This window comes from Somniosus microcephalus, chromosome 11 (genome assembly GCF_052327205.1).
Source record: "Somniosus microcephalus isolate GS21.2 chromosome 11, FLI_Smic_1.0, whole genome shotgun sequence".
Classification (NCBI taxonomy): Eukaryota; Metazoa; Chordata; class Chondrichthyes; order Squaliformes; family Somniosidae; genus Somniosus; species Somniosus microcephalus.
Window position 1 is genome coordinate 8701121 of NC_140997.1, and position 16263 is coordinate 8717383.

A 16263-nucleotide genomic window follows, 5' to 3' on the forward strand; every position below is an offset into this window, starting at 1 on the left:
CCATATACACAGTCACCGAGCCCCCACCATATACACAGTCACCGAGCCCCCACCATTTACAGCATTCACAGCCTCAAACATTTAAAGTCACCAGAGCTCCCACCATTTATGCAATCACCAAATGCCCCACTATTTACACAAAACTATAATGCACACCACTAACAGTCACCACAGCCCACACCATTTACAGTTGTCAGAGCCACTGCTTCCAGAGCTTCCACAATTTTAAATTCACCACAGTTCGTCCATTTACAGTTACCACATCCCCCATCAGTTGTAGACACCAGGACCGTCACCATTTACAGATATCACAGATCCCACCATTTAGTTACCAGAGCTCCCATAATATATGGTCACTAGAGCTTCTCCTATTAACAGAATAGAAGATAGGAACAGGAGTGGGCCATTCGGCCCCTCAAGCCTGTTCCGCCATTCAATGAGATCATGGCTGATTATCCAAGTTCAGTACCCTGTCCCTGCTTTCTCCCCATATCCCTTGATCCCTTTAGCCTTAAGAAATATATCTAACTCCTTCTTGAATATATTTAATGAATTGGCCTCAACTGCCTTGTGTGGTAGAGAATTCCACAGATTCACCACTCTCTGGGTGAAGAAATTCCTCCTCATCTCAGTCCTAAATGGCTTACCCCTTATCCTTAGACTGTGACCCCTGGTTCTGGACTCCCCGGCCATCGGGAACATCCTTCCTGCATCTAGTCTGTCTAGTCCTGTTAGAATTTTATAAGTTTCAATGAGATCCCCTCTCATTCTTCTAAACTCTAGCGAATATAAGCCTAATCGACCCAATCTCTCCTCATACGTCATTCCTGGCATCCCAGGTATCGGTCTGGTGAATCTTCGCTGCACTCCCTCCATGGCAAGAACATCCTTCCTCAGATAAGAATCAGAGCCCCCGTCATTTACAGACTTCACAGAGCCCCACAATTTACATAATCATAAAGCCCCCACCAAATTACACAATAACTAGAGCCCCCACTCAGCATTTTAAGGCCACTAGAGCTCCTAATGGAGCCCCCAGCATTTACAATAACAGCAACTTACATTCCTACTGCTCCTGTAACATAGCAAAAAACATTTAACAAGAGGGGGCAGAAAAATTGGTCATTGAGCAGAAATCGAGAGAAAAGTTAACAAAGGCAAAATAAAAGAGTTATGTTATGAGGAGGCTTTTGATGATAGGATGAGATGAAGCAAGGTGGAGGTATTTAGGGAGAAAATTCTAGAGTGTATGGTCGTGATGGATGGAGTCCAAGGCACCAATTGCGCAATGGAGGGAGGGGATGCCCAGTGGAGGTCAGGGATGATGGGTGAATGGAACTTAGTAACAATTCTGGATGATCTGGAATTTGTGTAGAGTGGCGCTCAGGCTAGTGAATAGTGCATCAGGGAAATCATACCTGGAAGTGACCAGAGCCCCCACCACTTCCAATGAACAAAATCAACCACAAAAAAAAATCAATTTCTATTTCCAATTTAGGTTGGGACCATATTATAGTGAAAATCATTAAAATCCTTGATAGATATCCAATGTGAAGGAGTCAACCAGGATTCAAATCTAGCTCTATACCAGCAAAGGATTAAATTAGTCTCTTCTCCATTCACTTAAGATGCTACTTGGAGTATTTGGTGGATTTCATATCACGTATTGACACTGCAGAGCTTCTTCCTGAAGTGACAGCTGCCATCGGCACCAAACTGATCCTGTGACTGTTCTCAGGGTCCAAGGAAAGTTCCAAAAACCTCTTTTTTGGGTGCAAAACATAAGAACATAAGAAATAGGAGCAGAAGTCGGCCATTTGGCCCTTCGAGCCTGCTCCGCCATTTAATAAGATCATGGCTGATCTTCTACCTCATCTCCACTTTCCTGCACTATCCCCATGTCCCTTGATTCCCTTAATATTCAAAAATCTATCTAAAAGACTGTGAATTCTCCTTCACTGTGAGAGCTCAAGATGGAATATGTCAGAGGGAATATTTTATTTTGTTTCTCGGTTCTGGCAAAGTTTCATTTTGTAGTTGGGTTTCAAGACTTAGACCTGGAGTTGAGATTAGATCACAAATGTACCTTACATTGCCAGAGGTACTTTCTTTTTGCCTTTCTTTTTATACAGTTACTGTAACTGATCCGGTATCCACTTGGCCTTCATGCCTCTAGCACAGAGAGGGAACAGCAAGTGGGCTACTCCAAAAGGTAGATGCTGCAGCCTCTGCTCACCATTTTCTCATTCACCATAATTAGATTAGGAAACATAGCAGAATGAAACACAACCTACTTTCATTACATATCCCATTTCTCTCATGAAAGCTCCCATTGCTGCTATGGTTGCTTTGTAGTTCAAGATTCCTGTTAATCCAGACTAGCTTCAACTCACTTGCAAATGAGTACAGCCAACATAAGGGAAAGATTCAGATGCTTCTTGCATGCCCAGCCTTCTTTACTCACACAGATCAGACAGTTGGCACGTATCAGCAGCAGCTCTGTGCCATTATGTAGCACTCCACAAGTGACTGCAGATGCTGCTTCTGAAAGCTCCCAGAAACGTGAGTAAAAGGGGCTCCTGTCATTAATGCTGTTACATTAGGGCTCATCACAGATACAAATAGCAGGCCTGCTGAACCCCATGAAGCTCAGCAGTTGACCGAGGACACAACCACTGCTATTCCTTCAGCCAAGCGAAGTTTTAGGAGCAGGGCACATACACCAGATGTTCATGATTGACACAGGACAAACAAAACAGAAAAACACAATGAACACATACACCACAGGGCCTCAAGCACTAAATAAAATTGTTTCACTTTAATATATCTTATTATAATAACACTAATACTTGCTTTTATTTAGAATCTTATCACGTTGACATTTTTCAAAGCATGTCGCATAGTACATTACTTTGAAGTGAAGTGACTGTTATTATGTTGTTATGCTCTGTCATCCTTTGTTGTGCATAAAGGAAAGTGACAGTTGTTCAAAAGTAAAGCTAAAACATATTGGGGGTAATTTTCATCTTCACCGCTTGGGTTATAATCTGACAGAGCGGATCACCCGCCTGCTGTCGAACCCGATGATTTTCGTTCCATTGATTTCCGCCAGATCACCGTCCAGGGTCTGAAGATGAAAATCTACCCCATTCAGTTCTTAGCAAAAATCAAACAAGAAATTAGTGGTTCATTGAATGGAAATATTGCAAATAGAAAGTAATAGTAGCCAATTGTAGAGTTCACTGGAAGAACCGGACAATGAGACTCACACACCTGAATCCCTTATCTGCTAGCCATTCATGACCTGTTACTACGCTAACCATGGCAATACTGGCATGCAGCATACTGTGATCATTGTCATGACCTTCTCTGGTACATATTGTAAGGCCCTTCCTCAGTTATCCAAACATTTCAAATGCTGCTTTAGCAACCTAAATGTCTGTTCAATAAGTGTCGCCCATGCACTTCATTGTAGCTGTTTTGTACTGGCATATTGTAGTTGTGAAGAGGTGTTATCAGCCATGGTTGTACATGTAGGCATATCTCTGGGGAATCAGCTCTCCATCCTTCATGCTGTCTCAAAGAACAGTGAAATCTTTGACTGCCTCAGAATTAAAGCATCAAGAACTATTTTGTGGTGGGAGTAGCACATACATAAATGTAAATGAAGATACATAAATGGCTCCATGTCTAGCTAGTGATGCACTGTGTCTTGGAGAAACTTCAGCTTCCTCTGCTGAAGTGTGTGCAGGTGGGTGCAAGGCAAAGCAGTTGCCTCCTTAAAGGAGAAATGGACAGTAATGGGCTGACTCCTGTGATGTCCCCATGTGGATACCCTTCACTGCCATTTATAATACAGTGCAGACTGTTCCTGCAGGCCATCATGGGCCAGGCGGCACATCTCAGTCACCGCCCCCTTACTTAGCGAGCCTCATTGTGCACTGGCCTCTCCTCTGGTCTAGGTACCTGACTCTACTGTGGAACATCTATTACCTGAGGTAAGTTGTTCTCTGAACTATGCTCTCCCTTTTCCCTCAGGCTGTCCTCTAAGACTCCAGCTGTACTAAGAGCTATCTGGCAGTGGCCACTGTACTCGAGTCGAGAGGCTGAAAGCTGCTCTATATTATTCACTTTGTCAGTGCTATGCTAATACTTCCAAACATTGGCCTTAGTTCAACTTACTAATGCCAGGTCTGAGCTGGAGTTTTCATTTTTATCACCCTCCCCATGTCATTCTGCATAAATTTGATATTGGGTGCTTTTAATAAAGGTCTTATCAAGTAAAACTTTTTATTTGCTAAATAGCTAGAATGAGAGCATGACAGAGGAGTATTACAAATTCTACTGGTCTTACTCCTCTGTTTCTCTGCATCTGTTTGTTATTAAAGCCAAACTCATTGAGAAAAATATGGTAATAGCTAGTGTTCTGATGCCCTGTACCACTCTGCTGCAGTTAAATGTTTTGAGCAATTGACTAACTTCAGATAAAGAAAGACAGACTTGCATTTCTATAGCGCCTTTCACGACCACCAGACATCCCAAAGCACTTTACAGCCAATGAAGTACTTTTTGGAGTGTAGTCACTGTTGTAATGTAGGAAATGCAGCAGCGAATTTGCACACAGCAAGCTCCCAAAAACAACAATGTGATAGTGACCAGATAATCTGTTTTAGTGATGTTGATTGAGGGATAAATATTGGCCGGGACACTGGGGAGAACTCCCCCCTGCTCTTTGAAATAGTGCCCTGGGATCTTTTACATCCACCTGAAGGGGCAGACGGGGCTTTGGTTCAATGTCTCACCCAAAAGACGGCACCTCCGACAGTGCAGAGCTCCCTCAGTACTGCACTGATTTCAGTAAGTTGAAGGGGGAAGATTTACTGCTTAAGTGGCCCTCCAGCCAGGGACTATGATATAATTTTAAAAGAATTGGATAAGTATTTGAAAAGATAGAATACAAGGGGTTATGGGAAAGGGCGAGGCAATTGGATGAGAGTAGAGAGCTCCAGGCGAAGCGCTTGTCCCAGCGGGATCATGGACCCACTGATCGCCTGCCCTCTAATTTCTCAGATTCTCACTCCATGCAGTAATTTCTTTCTATGAATTGGCGCAGTGATATCCCACGAATGGGGGAAGAGCGGAAGTTTTAAAAATATGTAAGCCGAGGTCACGGACTAGCTGACAGCGGGTCGGGGGCCGGGTAGCTTGCTATTCCACATAAGAGATCATAGAATCATACAGTACAGAAGGCGGCCATTCGGCCCATCGTGCCTGTGCCAAAGAGCTCTCCAATTAATCCCACTCCTCTGCTCTTTCAATTCAATTCAATTCAAATCGCTTTATTGGCATGACAAGGTACATCTTATGTTGCCAAAGCATCGAAAAACATTCATGGTTGAACACAAAAATACAGATCTATCCATACAGTGTATAAACAGATATATCCCTGAGTGTATAAATATACATTCATATAATTTATATATACTCTTTTCTTATATTTAGTGGTTGTCCCTCTGTTTATGGCAAGCTGTAACATAGTGTGCCGCTAAGGTTACACAATTTCTCTCTTCCCCTAGTAGGTATGGGAGTTTTTGGTCGTCATTCAAATTTCTGAATTCCGGGCATATTTTTGTGAATTTTGGGTAGAAATTCTCCCTTATGCCCTGATATTTTCTACAAGCTGTGAGGAAGTGCATCTCTGTCTCCACCACTCCCTGACTGCAGTGACCATAGTCCTGCGATATTTCCCCCCCTTTTCAAGTATATATCCAATTCCCTTTTGAAAGATGGTCTGGTTCTCTTTGGATGGACGACCGCTGATGTATCAACAATGTGTAAAAGTAAAATGTTTTAAACTATCAAGCGTTGAGTAAACAAAGTTAAATATAACTGATGTTGAGATAACACCACTTGTCATACAGGAGTGTGATCTAACACGCCCGAAAACTACTTCTCCCTCTCCAGTTCTGGCTGCAAAGGTGTTGTATTTTGGTGCTTTCCTTGGAGGCAGCAGTCACACTTACTACCCGATGCATGGAACGGGGGTTGCAAAACAGATTTTTTTTTACATACACTGGCAAAGTGAAAACTTGGCAATATATTCTAAATCATCGTCTTTGTATCGCGTCGAGACTAAATATTCATCCAGTTCCCAGATTTACCCGTACTAATCGAGGCTGAAAGGGGAAAAAAAAGAAAAGGGCCAGGAAATACGTTTCGATCCTGTTCGAGGATTTCGGGGAGAAACAGCGGTAGGAAACCTGGGAATGTCGCGTTCGCCTGCAACAATCCTCAATTGAACGGGGGGGGGAAAATAGGAATCAGTCGGCCTGACGATATCCAGACTGGTACAGTACGGACACCGCGACACAAAACACCCCGAGTTCCCAAGTCTCAGCATGAATGGGGGAGAATAGAGCCAACAAAATAACACCCTCCGCTCAAGCGCAACCTCGAAAGCTCCAAGGAAGGCAAATAGGATTCGTGGGTGTATACAGGACTGGGAAGCCCTTGTAGATGTCAGAAAGGACTATCAGATATCAGCAATGCAGTCGAAGCTTGTTAAATGAGACCGCTCTTGCACACTGTTCCCTTGACACATACTCCATTCGCTCCTCTCTCTCTCTCTCTTACATTCAGTCATTAAAAAATAGCTTGGAACAAGCTGCCTGACCATCTTCTTACTCAGGGAATGGGATGTGACGTGGGAATGGGGATGAATTAGAAACAGGCCGAATTTATTCCGCGTGTGACACGGACCCAGTGCATCCTCCTTATCCCAACACTCCCTCCCTCAGTGACAGGGAAAGGGAAATAAACCCCGGAGCATCGATGCCAGTTAGTTCCCAGAAGCGCATTACAAAGCAGTAACGCTCAACGGACTCAATTATAGTCATTGAAAGCCAAATCTAACTCTTGGCACGGTTCAGAGGGGAATATGCTATCACATCATATGAAAACTGCGCCGCAGGTATCGAGCATTTCCTTCATTTCACGGGTAATTCTGAACCTCTTTGGAAACATGGAGAGGCGGTGTAGTTAGGGTTTCAAACAAAACACGACAGGTCTGTGAGTATTCAAACAGTGGGTCTTGGTGACTCAGAGAGGCTTTTTCCAAGGACAGAGGTGCTCGAACACAAGGACTGAAATCGAACATTTTCCGATCCCCCGTTGCTTTAAGGTCGCCGGTCTGGATTGAGGGATCGAGGGGCGACTGCTCGCGTCCAACCAGCATCAGGCAGGAAAGGGACAAGGAAGATTTCTCCCTGTCAGTTAGAGTTGTATTCTACCAAACAACCACTAACCCTTTATTTGGAAAGCGGAGATTTTGTGGCACCTTCCTTCTCATTACATTGTCACTGGAAGCCCTGCTCCCAGCCACACGACAGGAGCTGCGTCCTATTTCAGACTGCAGTTCTTGGATTTTTCTCCATGTGTCCAATACAGGTAACATGACTCCCCCCGTATACCCAAGCTTCACCAGCAGGCCCTCCTAGCGGCTGGTTCAAAGCAGCAGCACTGACAGAGGCAAGGACAGCCGCGGGAGACCAAAGAATGGGGCAAAACGTGTACAGAAGCCGGAATAAGCGTATACATAAGGGAGCAAACACAGACACTTTGTGGACATGGCGCCATTCCGAGTTAAATGACCAGGCTACAAGGACTGCAATGGGAGGAGTCCACCTGTTCATCGCCAGATTTTCCTAGTGGCTGCTCTTTCAGATGAAATATAATTTGAGTTTTCCTGTCGGGTATTCCCATTTATTAATTAATAACATATATACGGCAGTCACTCACTCATTGGCAGTCAGCAATATAATTTATGCCAGTGATTAATACGGGTTTTATTTTGGTACCAATGCAACAGTGACCACACTTCAAAAAGCACTTCTTTGGCTGTAAAGCGCTTTGGGACGTTCTGAGGTCGTGAAAGGCGCTATAGAAATGCAAGTCTTTTGTCTTTCATTCAGTCGTGCTATGGACAGACAGAATTTTGCGACAGGCTTGAACTAATGCTATAAAATTATTGGGAATTCTAGCGACAGGTAGAGATCTTCAGAGATGCATTTTTTTTGGCCATGAATTGTCAAGTGAACAAAAGTACCATCCGGATAATGTCGGATGGTTTCAAGGCGAGCCCGGCGGCTGAACTTACAATCTGTAGGCGAACAGAATCAACCCACAAGAAGAACAGAGAGAGAAAGAGAACCTGAGAATTCACCGAATGGTCATGAGCATAACATTGCTTTCAGGCACACAGTATCACGGTGACCATGCACGGAGTTTAAAAATACCCAACAGACAATTTCACCAGGACTCCTTCACCGGAGAGCGTCTGGTCGGACCGCGGTGCTGGCAGCTTCCTAAATATGAAACAGGCTTTTGTGAAGCTCAATGTCATGAACCGTATTATTTTCTTAATTAAAATTTTATTGCCGTGAGATGTGGAGGAAAATGATAGCGAGCTTTTCAGTCAAAGACTTGAGTGTTCCACAGTAATGAATCCCCACAGTAGCTCAGATCTACAAGGTCTGTGAATCATAGCGGGGCGATGGGAAAGGGCAGGGGTGAGCGGGACTAATTGGCTCGCTCCTTCAAAGAGCCGGCACAGGCGCGATGGGCTGAGTGGCCTCCTTCTGCGCTGTAAGATTCTATGTGAGAAGTCACACAACACCAGGTTATAGTCCAACAGCTTTATTTGAAATCACAAGCTTTCGGAGCGCTGCTCCTTCGTCAGGTGAACCACGTAAGATTCTATGTTTCATCTTGTTATAAACTGTAGAGCAATAGGTATTTAGGTGCAACATGCACTAGGCATGGGATTCCAGAATAATCAACTCCAAATGATTTCTTAACGAATGTGACGTATGTGTCACACGCTTCAACAAGCTGCGAACTGACAGCCATTGCTGACATAAGGATGCTTCCAAAAATGTTCAGAGTATGCATGATATAAAAATAACACATGCGTCAATTTGATTTCAAATCAGCAATCTCATTCTGCGGTTCAAATGTCAGTTACAAATCTATTCTCATGATTATTATAACATCGTAACCCTTCGATTAGATTCCAATCTGTCACTCACTCCCGGGTATCCATTATTCTTTATATGACCATTGCAGCCTAAATATTTCTGGTGCAATTATGAGTTATTATTGACTGCCGAAAATATCTGCCAACATGCAAAAATGTCAGCTTTTGAGGCACAAGTATGTCCCGTGCAATGTTTACTCCCTAAGAGAACACATTCTCTGCTTTCTCCATAACAGTTGCAGTTTCAAGGATACCCACAATAACCTTGATGCACTTTTAAATCTAATCTGTCCCTTTAATCCTATTTGCTGTCAGGAACTTGTCTGGGCCCTTTTTGAACCCCGTCACAATTCCACCACATTTGCCGATAGTCTGCTCCATGTCAGTTCCCATTTGATATTTATAGGCCCAATGTTGTTTGGAGGCTGACGGCTAGGCTCTCTAACTTCGCTGTACAACTGTTAAGTTGTTTCCCCATTACTTTTGTGGAGGATCCATTTCCAGCACATGAGATTCCCCCTTCTTTTACACTGTACCTGTCCAAAATAGCGATCAGATCACGAAAGTAAAACTATAAAGATAAGTACAGATAAGGGAAGCCATTTGGTCCATCTGACCCATCCTTTCATGTTACCATCACAACATCCAACTGTATTCTGACAGGTGTTTCTGCAACCGACCCCATGAGTCACGTTTTCCTGCAGCCAATCCTTAATCAAAGGTTGGCCCTGGGGGAATGCTTCCAGGGCCCGAAGTGTGAAATTCTGTAAACATATCCAGGCCTTGACTTCTCAGCTATACTGGTACCAACTTAGCACCTGGAACCCACTTTTATTCAAGGGAATTACTCATGTAAAGGTCTTTGGGCAGTGAGGCGATTTGAAGTAAGGAGCCCTAGTTGAAAGCCGAACACCTACCCACTGATCCCATGAGATTATTGCATCAATTCTGACAAATTCTAATCAACAATGCACCTATTTCCTTTATCAATGTCACATTTCAAGAGTAGAGTTTTGATTTAACTGTGCAGTTAGACTTTATAACACAGTACAATGAAATTGCCAGTTCAATCTCTAGTGCCAGCTTGGTTCAGTTGATAGCATGTCAGAAGGTCGAGGGTACAAGACCCATCTCAGGACCTCAGCACGTAGTTTAGACTGACAATGCAATATTGAGGGAGTGCTGCATTGCCAGCAGCGCTGTCCTTTGGATGAGCTGGTAAAAGTGGAGTGTTAAGTGCCTGTCGTGCTTCTAGTGCTGATGCCTCTGGTGTCTTGTTAAAGATCTCACAGCACTGTTTGAAAAAAACAGGGAGTTCTTCCTGTGTCCTCAATTAACATCACCAAACAATGGTGATGTATCTCACTGCTGTTTGTGCAATAGGCTGCTAAGTATGTGTGCATAATAACAGTTACTGTACTTCAAAAAATAACTTCTTATATGTGAAGTGTTTGGAGACTTTTCTGAGAGATGTGTCAAGGAGTTTCATTAATGCTGGTTTGGGAGTCGAGGACTAGGGGACATAGCCTAAAAATTAGAGCCTGGCCTCTCAGGAGTGAAGTTAGGAAACACTACTACACACAAAGGGTGGTAGAAATTTGGAACTTTCTTCCGCAAATGGCAGTTTATGCTGGGTCAATTGTTAATTTTAAATCTGAGAATGACAGATTTTTGTTAACCAAAGGTATTAAGGGATGTGGAGTTAGGTCACAGATCAGCCATGCTGGAATCTATTATAAAGGATGCAATAACTGGGCATGTAGAAACTAATAGTAAGATTGGGCAGAGTCAACATGGATTTATGAAAGGGAAATCCTGTTTGACAAACCTATTGGAGTTCTTTGAGGATGTAACTAGTGGAGTAGACAAAGGGGAACCGGTTGATGTGGTGTATTTGGATTTTCAGAAGGCCTTCGATAAGGTCCCACACAAGAGGTTGGTGAACAAAATTAGGGCACATGGAATTAGGGGGTAATATACTAGCATGGATTGAGAATTAGTTAACAGACAGAAAACAAAGAGTAGGGATAAACGGGTCTTTTTCAGGATGGCAGGCTGTGACTAGTGGGGTACCGCAAGGAGCGGTGCTTGGGCCCCAGCTATTCACAATCTATATCAATGATTTGGATGAGGGGACTAAATGTAACATTTCCAAATTTGCTGATGACACAAAGCTAGGTGGCAGTGTCAGTTGTGAAGAGGATGTGAAGAGGCCTCAAGGGGATATCGACAGGCTCAGTGAGTGGGTGAGTACATGGCAGATGGAATATAATGTGGATAAATGTGAAGTTATCCACTTTGGTAGAAAAAACAGAAAGGCAGAGTATTTCCTAAATGGTGAAAGATTGGGGAATGCAGATGCTCAAAGGGACCTGGGTGTCCTTGTACATGAGTCACTGAAAGTGAATGTGCAGGTGCAGCAAGCCATTAGGAAGGCAAATGGTATGCTGGCCTTCATTACAAGAGGATTTGAGTGCAGGAGTAAAGAAGTCTTACTCCAATTATATAGGGCCTTGGTGAGACCACACCTGGAGTTCGGTATACAATTTTGGTCTCCTTACCTAAGGAAGGATATAGTTGCCATAGATGGAGTGCAACGAAGCTTCACAAGATTGATTCCTGGGATGGCGGGACTGTCGTATGAGAAGAGATTGAGTAAATTAGGCCTGTATTCTCTTGAATTCAGAAGAATGAGAGGGATCTCATTAAAGCATACAAAATTATTACAGGGCTTGATAAGGTGGATGCTGGAAGAATGTTTCCCTTGGCTGGGGAGTCTAGAACCAGGGGCCACAGCCTCAGGATAAAGGGTAGGCCATTCAGGACTGAGATGAGAAGAAATTTCTTCACACAGAGGGTGGTGAATCTTTGGAATTCTCTACCCCAGAGGGCTGTGGAGACTCAGTCATTGGGTACATTCAAAACAGAAGTCGACAGATTTCTGACTAGTAAGGGCATCAAGAGATATGGCGACAGGGCCGGTGAATGGAATTGAGACAGAAGATCAGCCATGATCTCATTGAATGGTAGAGCAAGCTCGAAGGGCCGAATGGCCTACTCCTGCTCCTATTTCTTATGTTCTTATGATCTCACTGAATGGCGGAACAGGCTCGAGGGGCTAAATGGCCTACTCCTGTTCTTATGTTCCTTAAATACAATAAGTCAAAACCACTGAATCCGTTTTGAGCCATTAGCCTAACTCATCTCCACTCAGTGTTTTCATAATAAATGCTTTGAATGGAGATGAATGCAAAAATGAGGCTATAGCCCTCTCACAAATGTGATTCCACACACATTTGCCAGAGATTTGATGAATACACATCCATCCAGTCACTCTGAAATAGCATTTTTGAACATGAATAACTGAAGGAAATCCTAAAACTGCAGCATTTGTCTCCCATCACCAACTTGTGTGAATGAAAAGGAAACTCCCAAGAATGTGTGGCCGGAGGGGAATACAAATTGCAATTTGATCCATTCTATTTTGGAGTTCTAAAGGTTTTTAAATGTCAATATTTTATAAACAAAGATACTCCTCGTCTGTTCACACTGAGTCTGTGAATAATATACAAATGCAGAGCACCACGACATCATTCACTCACAGTCAGAATCAACCTAAACAGATGGAGAAATCTCCATTTGCAAACCTTTTAACGAGTTTGAACTTCAGGAAAAAAAAGGATTTATCGTGTAATCTTTCTTTACAGACAGTGGAATTCCCCTTACCCCTACTATCGCCTAGGTGAAGAAATTATTGGGAATTAATATTAATCTAAAGTACTTCCCACCCTAGAAATAATGCAGAATATCTCCTTTCTGACAGTGAAATAGCAACCACAGGAAACCATGTCAGATCTCCAGGTTGAAAAATATCAGCCTCTGACTGGCTGCCATGAATTGGCTTGCTTCCTGGACCTGTGTGCCAACTTGAAAAGTCAATACTGGGCAAAGCTTCAGTCCTGAGTAACATAGGATTTTTTTGCTGAGTTCCAGCACTGGTGTTGGGATCTAGGAGTTCAGCTTAATTATAAAGAGCCGCAACTGAACCTAAATAATCTGAAGTAGTCCTTTCCACTTGCAAGCTGTAACATGGCAAATTCGTCGGAAGCTGCTTCTTTTGCAGAAGAAACAGAAAACATCTCTCAAAGACACTTTCATTTATTTCCCTTCAACTGTATTTGGGTGGAGCACTTTAGATTAAAAGCACTTTAGGTTAAAAGCACTCTCCCTGGTCTGTTGTTTTCTCTTAAGTTACCGGATGCTAGAAGTAGTTCAATCAAATCATTCACCATTGGTTCAAATTTTCCTCCCCTCCCCTTATTTTAGATTGCCCTATGCTATTTCTCCCATCTAAGGGGGTGACCTGCTCCAAGGTGTACAGCAGCCTGGAATGACCCACCCTCACACTTTGCTGGGAAGGTCCCTCCTCCTGGATGACCAAGGTGAAATTGTGACGCTTCCACCTGAAAGATCTTGGAAACAATTTGATTCATCTGATACAAAAGCAAAATACTGCGAATGCTGGAAATCTGAAACAAAAACAGAAAATGCTGGAAACACTCAGGAAGTCAAGCAGCATCTGTGGAGAGAGAAACTGAGTTAGCGTTTCCGGTGGATGACCTTTCATCAGAACTGTCATCCACCTGAAACGTTAATTCTGTTTCTCTCTCCACAGATGCTGCCTGATCCGCTGAGTGTTTCCAGCAATTTCTGTTTTTTATCTTTGATTCATCTACATCAGTCACCATTCTGCTACTGAGCATGTGCGGAGGGACCTGTTCTCAGGCCTCTTGCCAATCTCACTGCAGAGCAACACCGGTTGACTCCCCCTCTCTCCAGTGCAGACCTCGCCCATGTAGACCAGCTGAGGACAGCAACTGGCTGCACAGGGACAACTTAATTTTCAAAAAATATGTTTAAAAGGTGTGGGGAAACAGGGACCCGGTGTGGTCTGTGGTGATGACGGCACACTCACCAACCCATCTGCTCAGTCAGGCTGGAATGTCGCTCCTAGGGACTGGCAAAGCAGATCAGAGTAAAATAGACTTAAAGCAAAGGGTAGAAGCAGCCAACCAAGGTGGGATGTGTGAAACAGCAGGACTGCTCTCTTTGGTGATCTTTCTTTTACTGTTAACTGTGAAACAACCCGTCAATATCCCATTCCCAGCACCACCGTCTCCTGATGGCTGTCCCTCCTCAAGATGTTAGATATGAAACTAACTTTTCTATTTTCATGTTATATAGACACACATACACACACGCTTGATGCTTCCGCTTAAAGACAGGAAAGGGTGGGGTTAAGAAACAGACATTCAGACAAAATCTTTCCAAAAAAAATAGTTGCACGTTGTTACAAGAGGGTAAGTGAGGTGGTTTCCAGCGATTTTTGAATATATGGACAGAAAGACAATGAGAATTAAAAACTGAAGAAACATATAAAAAGTAGATAAAACTTTAATAAACACGGCGCTAATAAGAGACAAGTTCAAGGCTAATTCGAAAGGGAGCATCACAACGGGAGAGACAGAGACCGAGAGAGAGAAATCCAAATACATAGACACTCGGGAAGGCTGTCTTATTAAAGCTGAAACTAGGATAACACCACGTTCAATTTACGTTAAGAGTCATTGTGGCACTGATCGCTTTTTTGCTTACATGAGTTTCCATCTGGTGGGTTCGGGAAATTGTACAGAGGCGCCACCTGTATCCGGCTCAATTAAAGAAAATACAATACAATCTCCAGCTAATCTGTCTGCTAATATGCACAAGGTTTTTGCATTGGACATTAGCCACCAATCAAGCCGCGCTCCTACACACATCAGCATTGGAAAGTGTCTCGCCGCTAAAGCATGTCATACTAATCTCGCCTGATGGCTGCCATTTCAGTTTAGGAGTTTATTAAGTTATTCCAGATTTGGAATTGCTATAGAGTTTTCTCTCTCTCCATCTGAGCGGACAAAGAGAGCTGCATCGTCGCTCGATCTTCACACAAGCCATCACGTGAGCGCAGACTAAACTATGAGTGATTTTGGTACAGATACAGTCCTGAGCACAGAACTGTCCAAATACTCCAAGCTGACACTTAAGACACTGTTGCTACTGTACCCGAGGGAACGCCCACCTTGACACTGGAATCCCTGCTTCCCGAATCCCCTGTTAAAACAAACATAAATAACATTAATGATCCCTGAAGCGATGCAATGTCATTTATTCATGTAAGCGAACGCTACAGTTTGGCATCCTCGCGGCTGTGCTCTCACCAGATGAAGTCGGTGCAGTGGCTGCAGAATGTGGGCTGCTTGAAGAAGCGAGCGATGAATTTATGGTCCTTCACTTCGTGAACGTTTTTCTGTCTCAAAGCGCCTTTGCGGGCGAAGCGGACGGTGTTCTCCTCGCCCTCCATCACAGACACGTTATCGGCCATCCCGGCAACGCCGACACGCCGCTCAGTTGTGGCAGCAGCGACCCCAAAAAAATCGCGCGAATCGACTCCTTCCTTGGCTGTTCTCCTCCCGCCTTCGGTGTGAACCCACCGACCGGCGAACCAAGTGAGCGGGGAGCTGCCGGCAGAGTGACGGGCGGAGGCGGCGCTTTCTCCACAGCACGTCAACACGCTCCGCCTCTCCCAAATCAACCCTCTCTCTCTCTGGCACAGCCACAGCCGGCCAACAATCCCACCGGCAGCACGCCAGCCGCATCCTCTGAGCGCTTTTATATGTGTTATATGTATAAAACACTAAACCACCACCAGAATAGGAACTGAACATCCCGCTTGAAGCAAAGCGCTCAACAGGTAGCTAATGTGGATGGTTTCTAGTGAAAAGTGGATCAGTCACAGCCCCGAGCACCAGGAAACGGCGTATCTGTGATCTGATTAGTGGCAGCGGCCGGGTGAGAGCGAGCAACACATATAATCTTCTTCCATTTTCAGATCAGCAAAGAACTGGTAGTTCAGCCACTCGCTCGCTCTCCTGTTTCCGAAAGCCTGCGCTTGGTCGCTCTGTTTACTCTAAGTGGGGACAAAGTAAAGAAAGATTAACGGAGACCCCGGGACCATTCCATCGCCGCAAAGCAACCGAGAGGCTGAGGTGACAATCTGAATTGTCAGAGTGATATTTCAGGGGTTTATAATGATCATGTGAACTTCAGCATGCGATTGCAGGCTTGACACCATTTCAGCGCCTCTATATTCTTTATTATAAGAAAACACATATAGACCCAAAAAGGAC

General features: G+C 43.9%; 1 protein-coding gene across 2 annotated transcripts in view; it reads right to left on the bottom strand.

The window, feature by feature from the left end:
* Positions 1-15984, bottom strand: part of LOC147110287 (protein kinase C beta type) — a 354049-nt gene extending 338065 nt beyond the window's left edge. Inside the window, exons 1-2 of one of the 2 annotated variants that reach the window (XM_086000116.1) lie at positions 15295-15984; positions 15156-15187 (exon numbers count right to left, since the gene is read on the bottom strand). In XM_086000116.1, coding sequence (XP_085856242.1) covers positions 15156-15187; positions 15295-15458 — 196 coding nt within the window. In that variant the 5' untranslated portion in view covers positions 15459-15984. The remainder of the gene's footprint in view (positions 1-15155; positions 15188-15294) is intronic. The other variant, XM_086000115.1, reaches the window with a different exon arrangement.
* Positions 15985-16263: the final 279 nt, after the last annotated feature.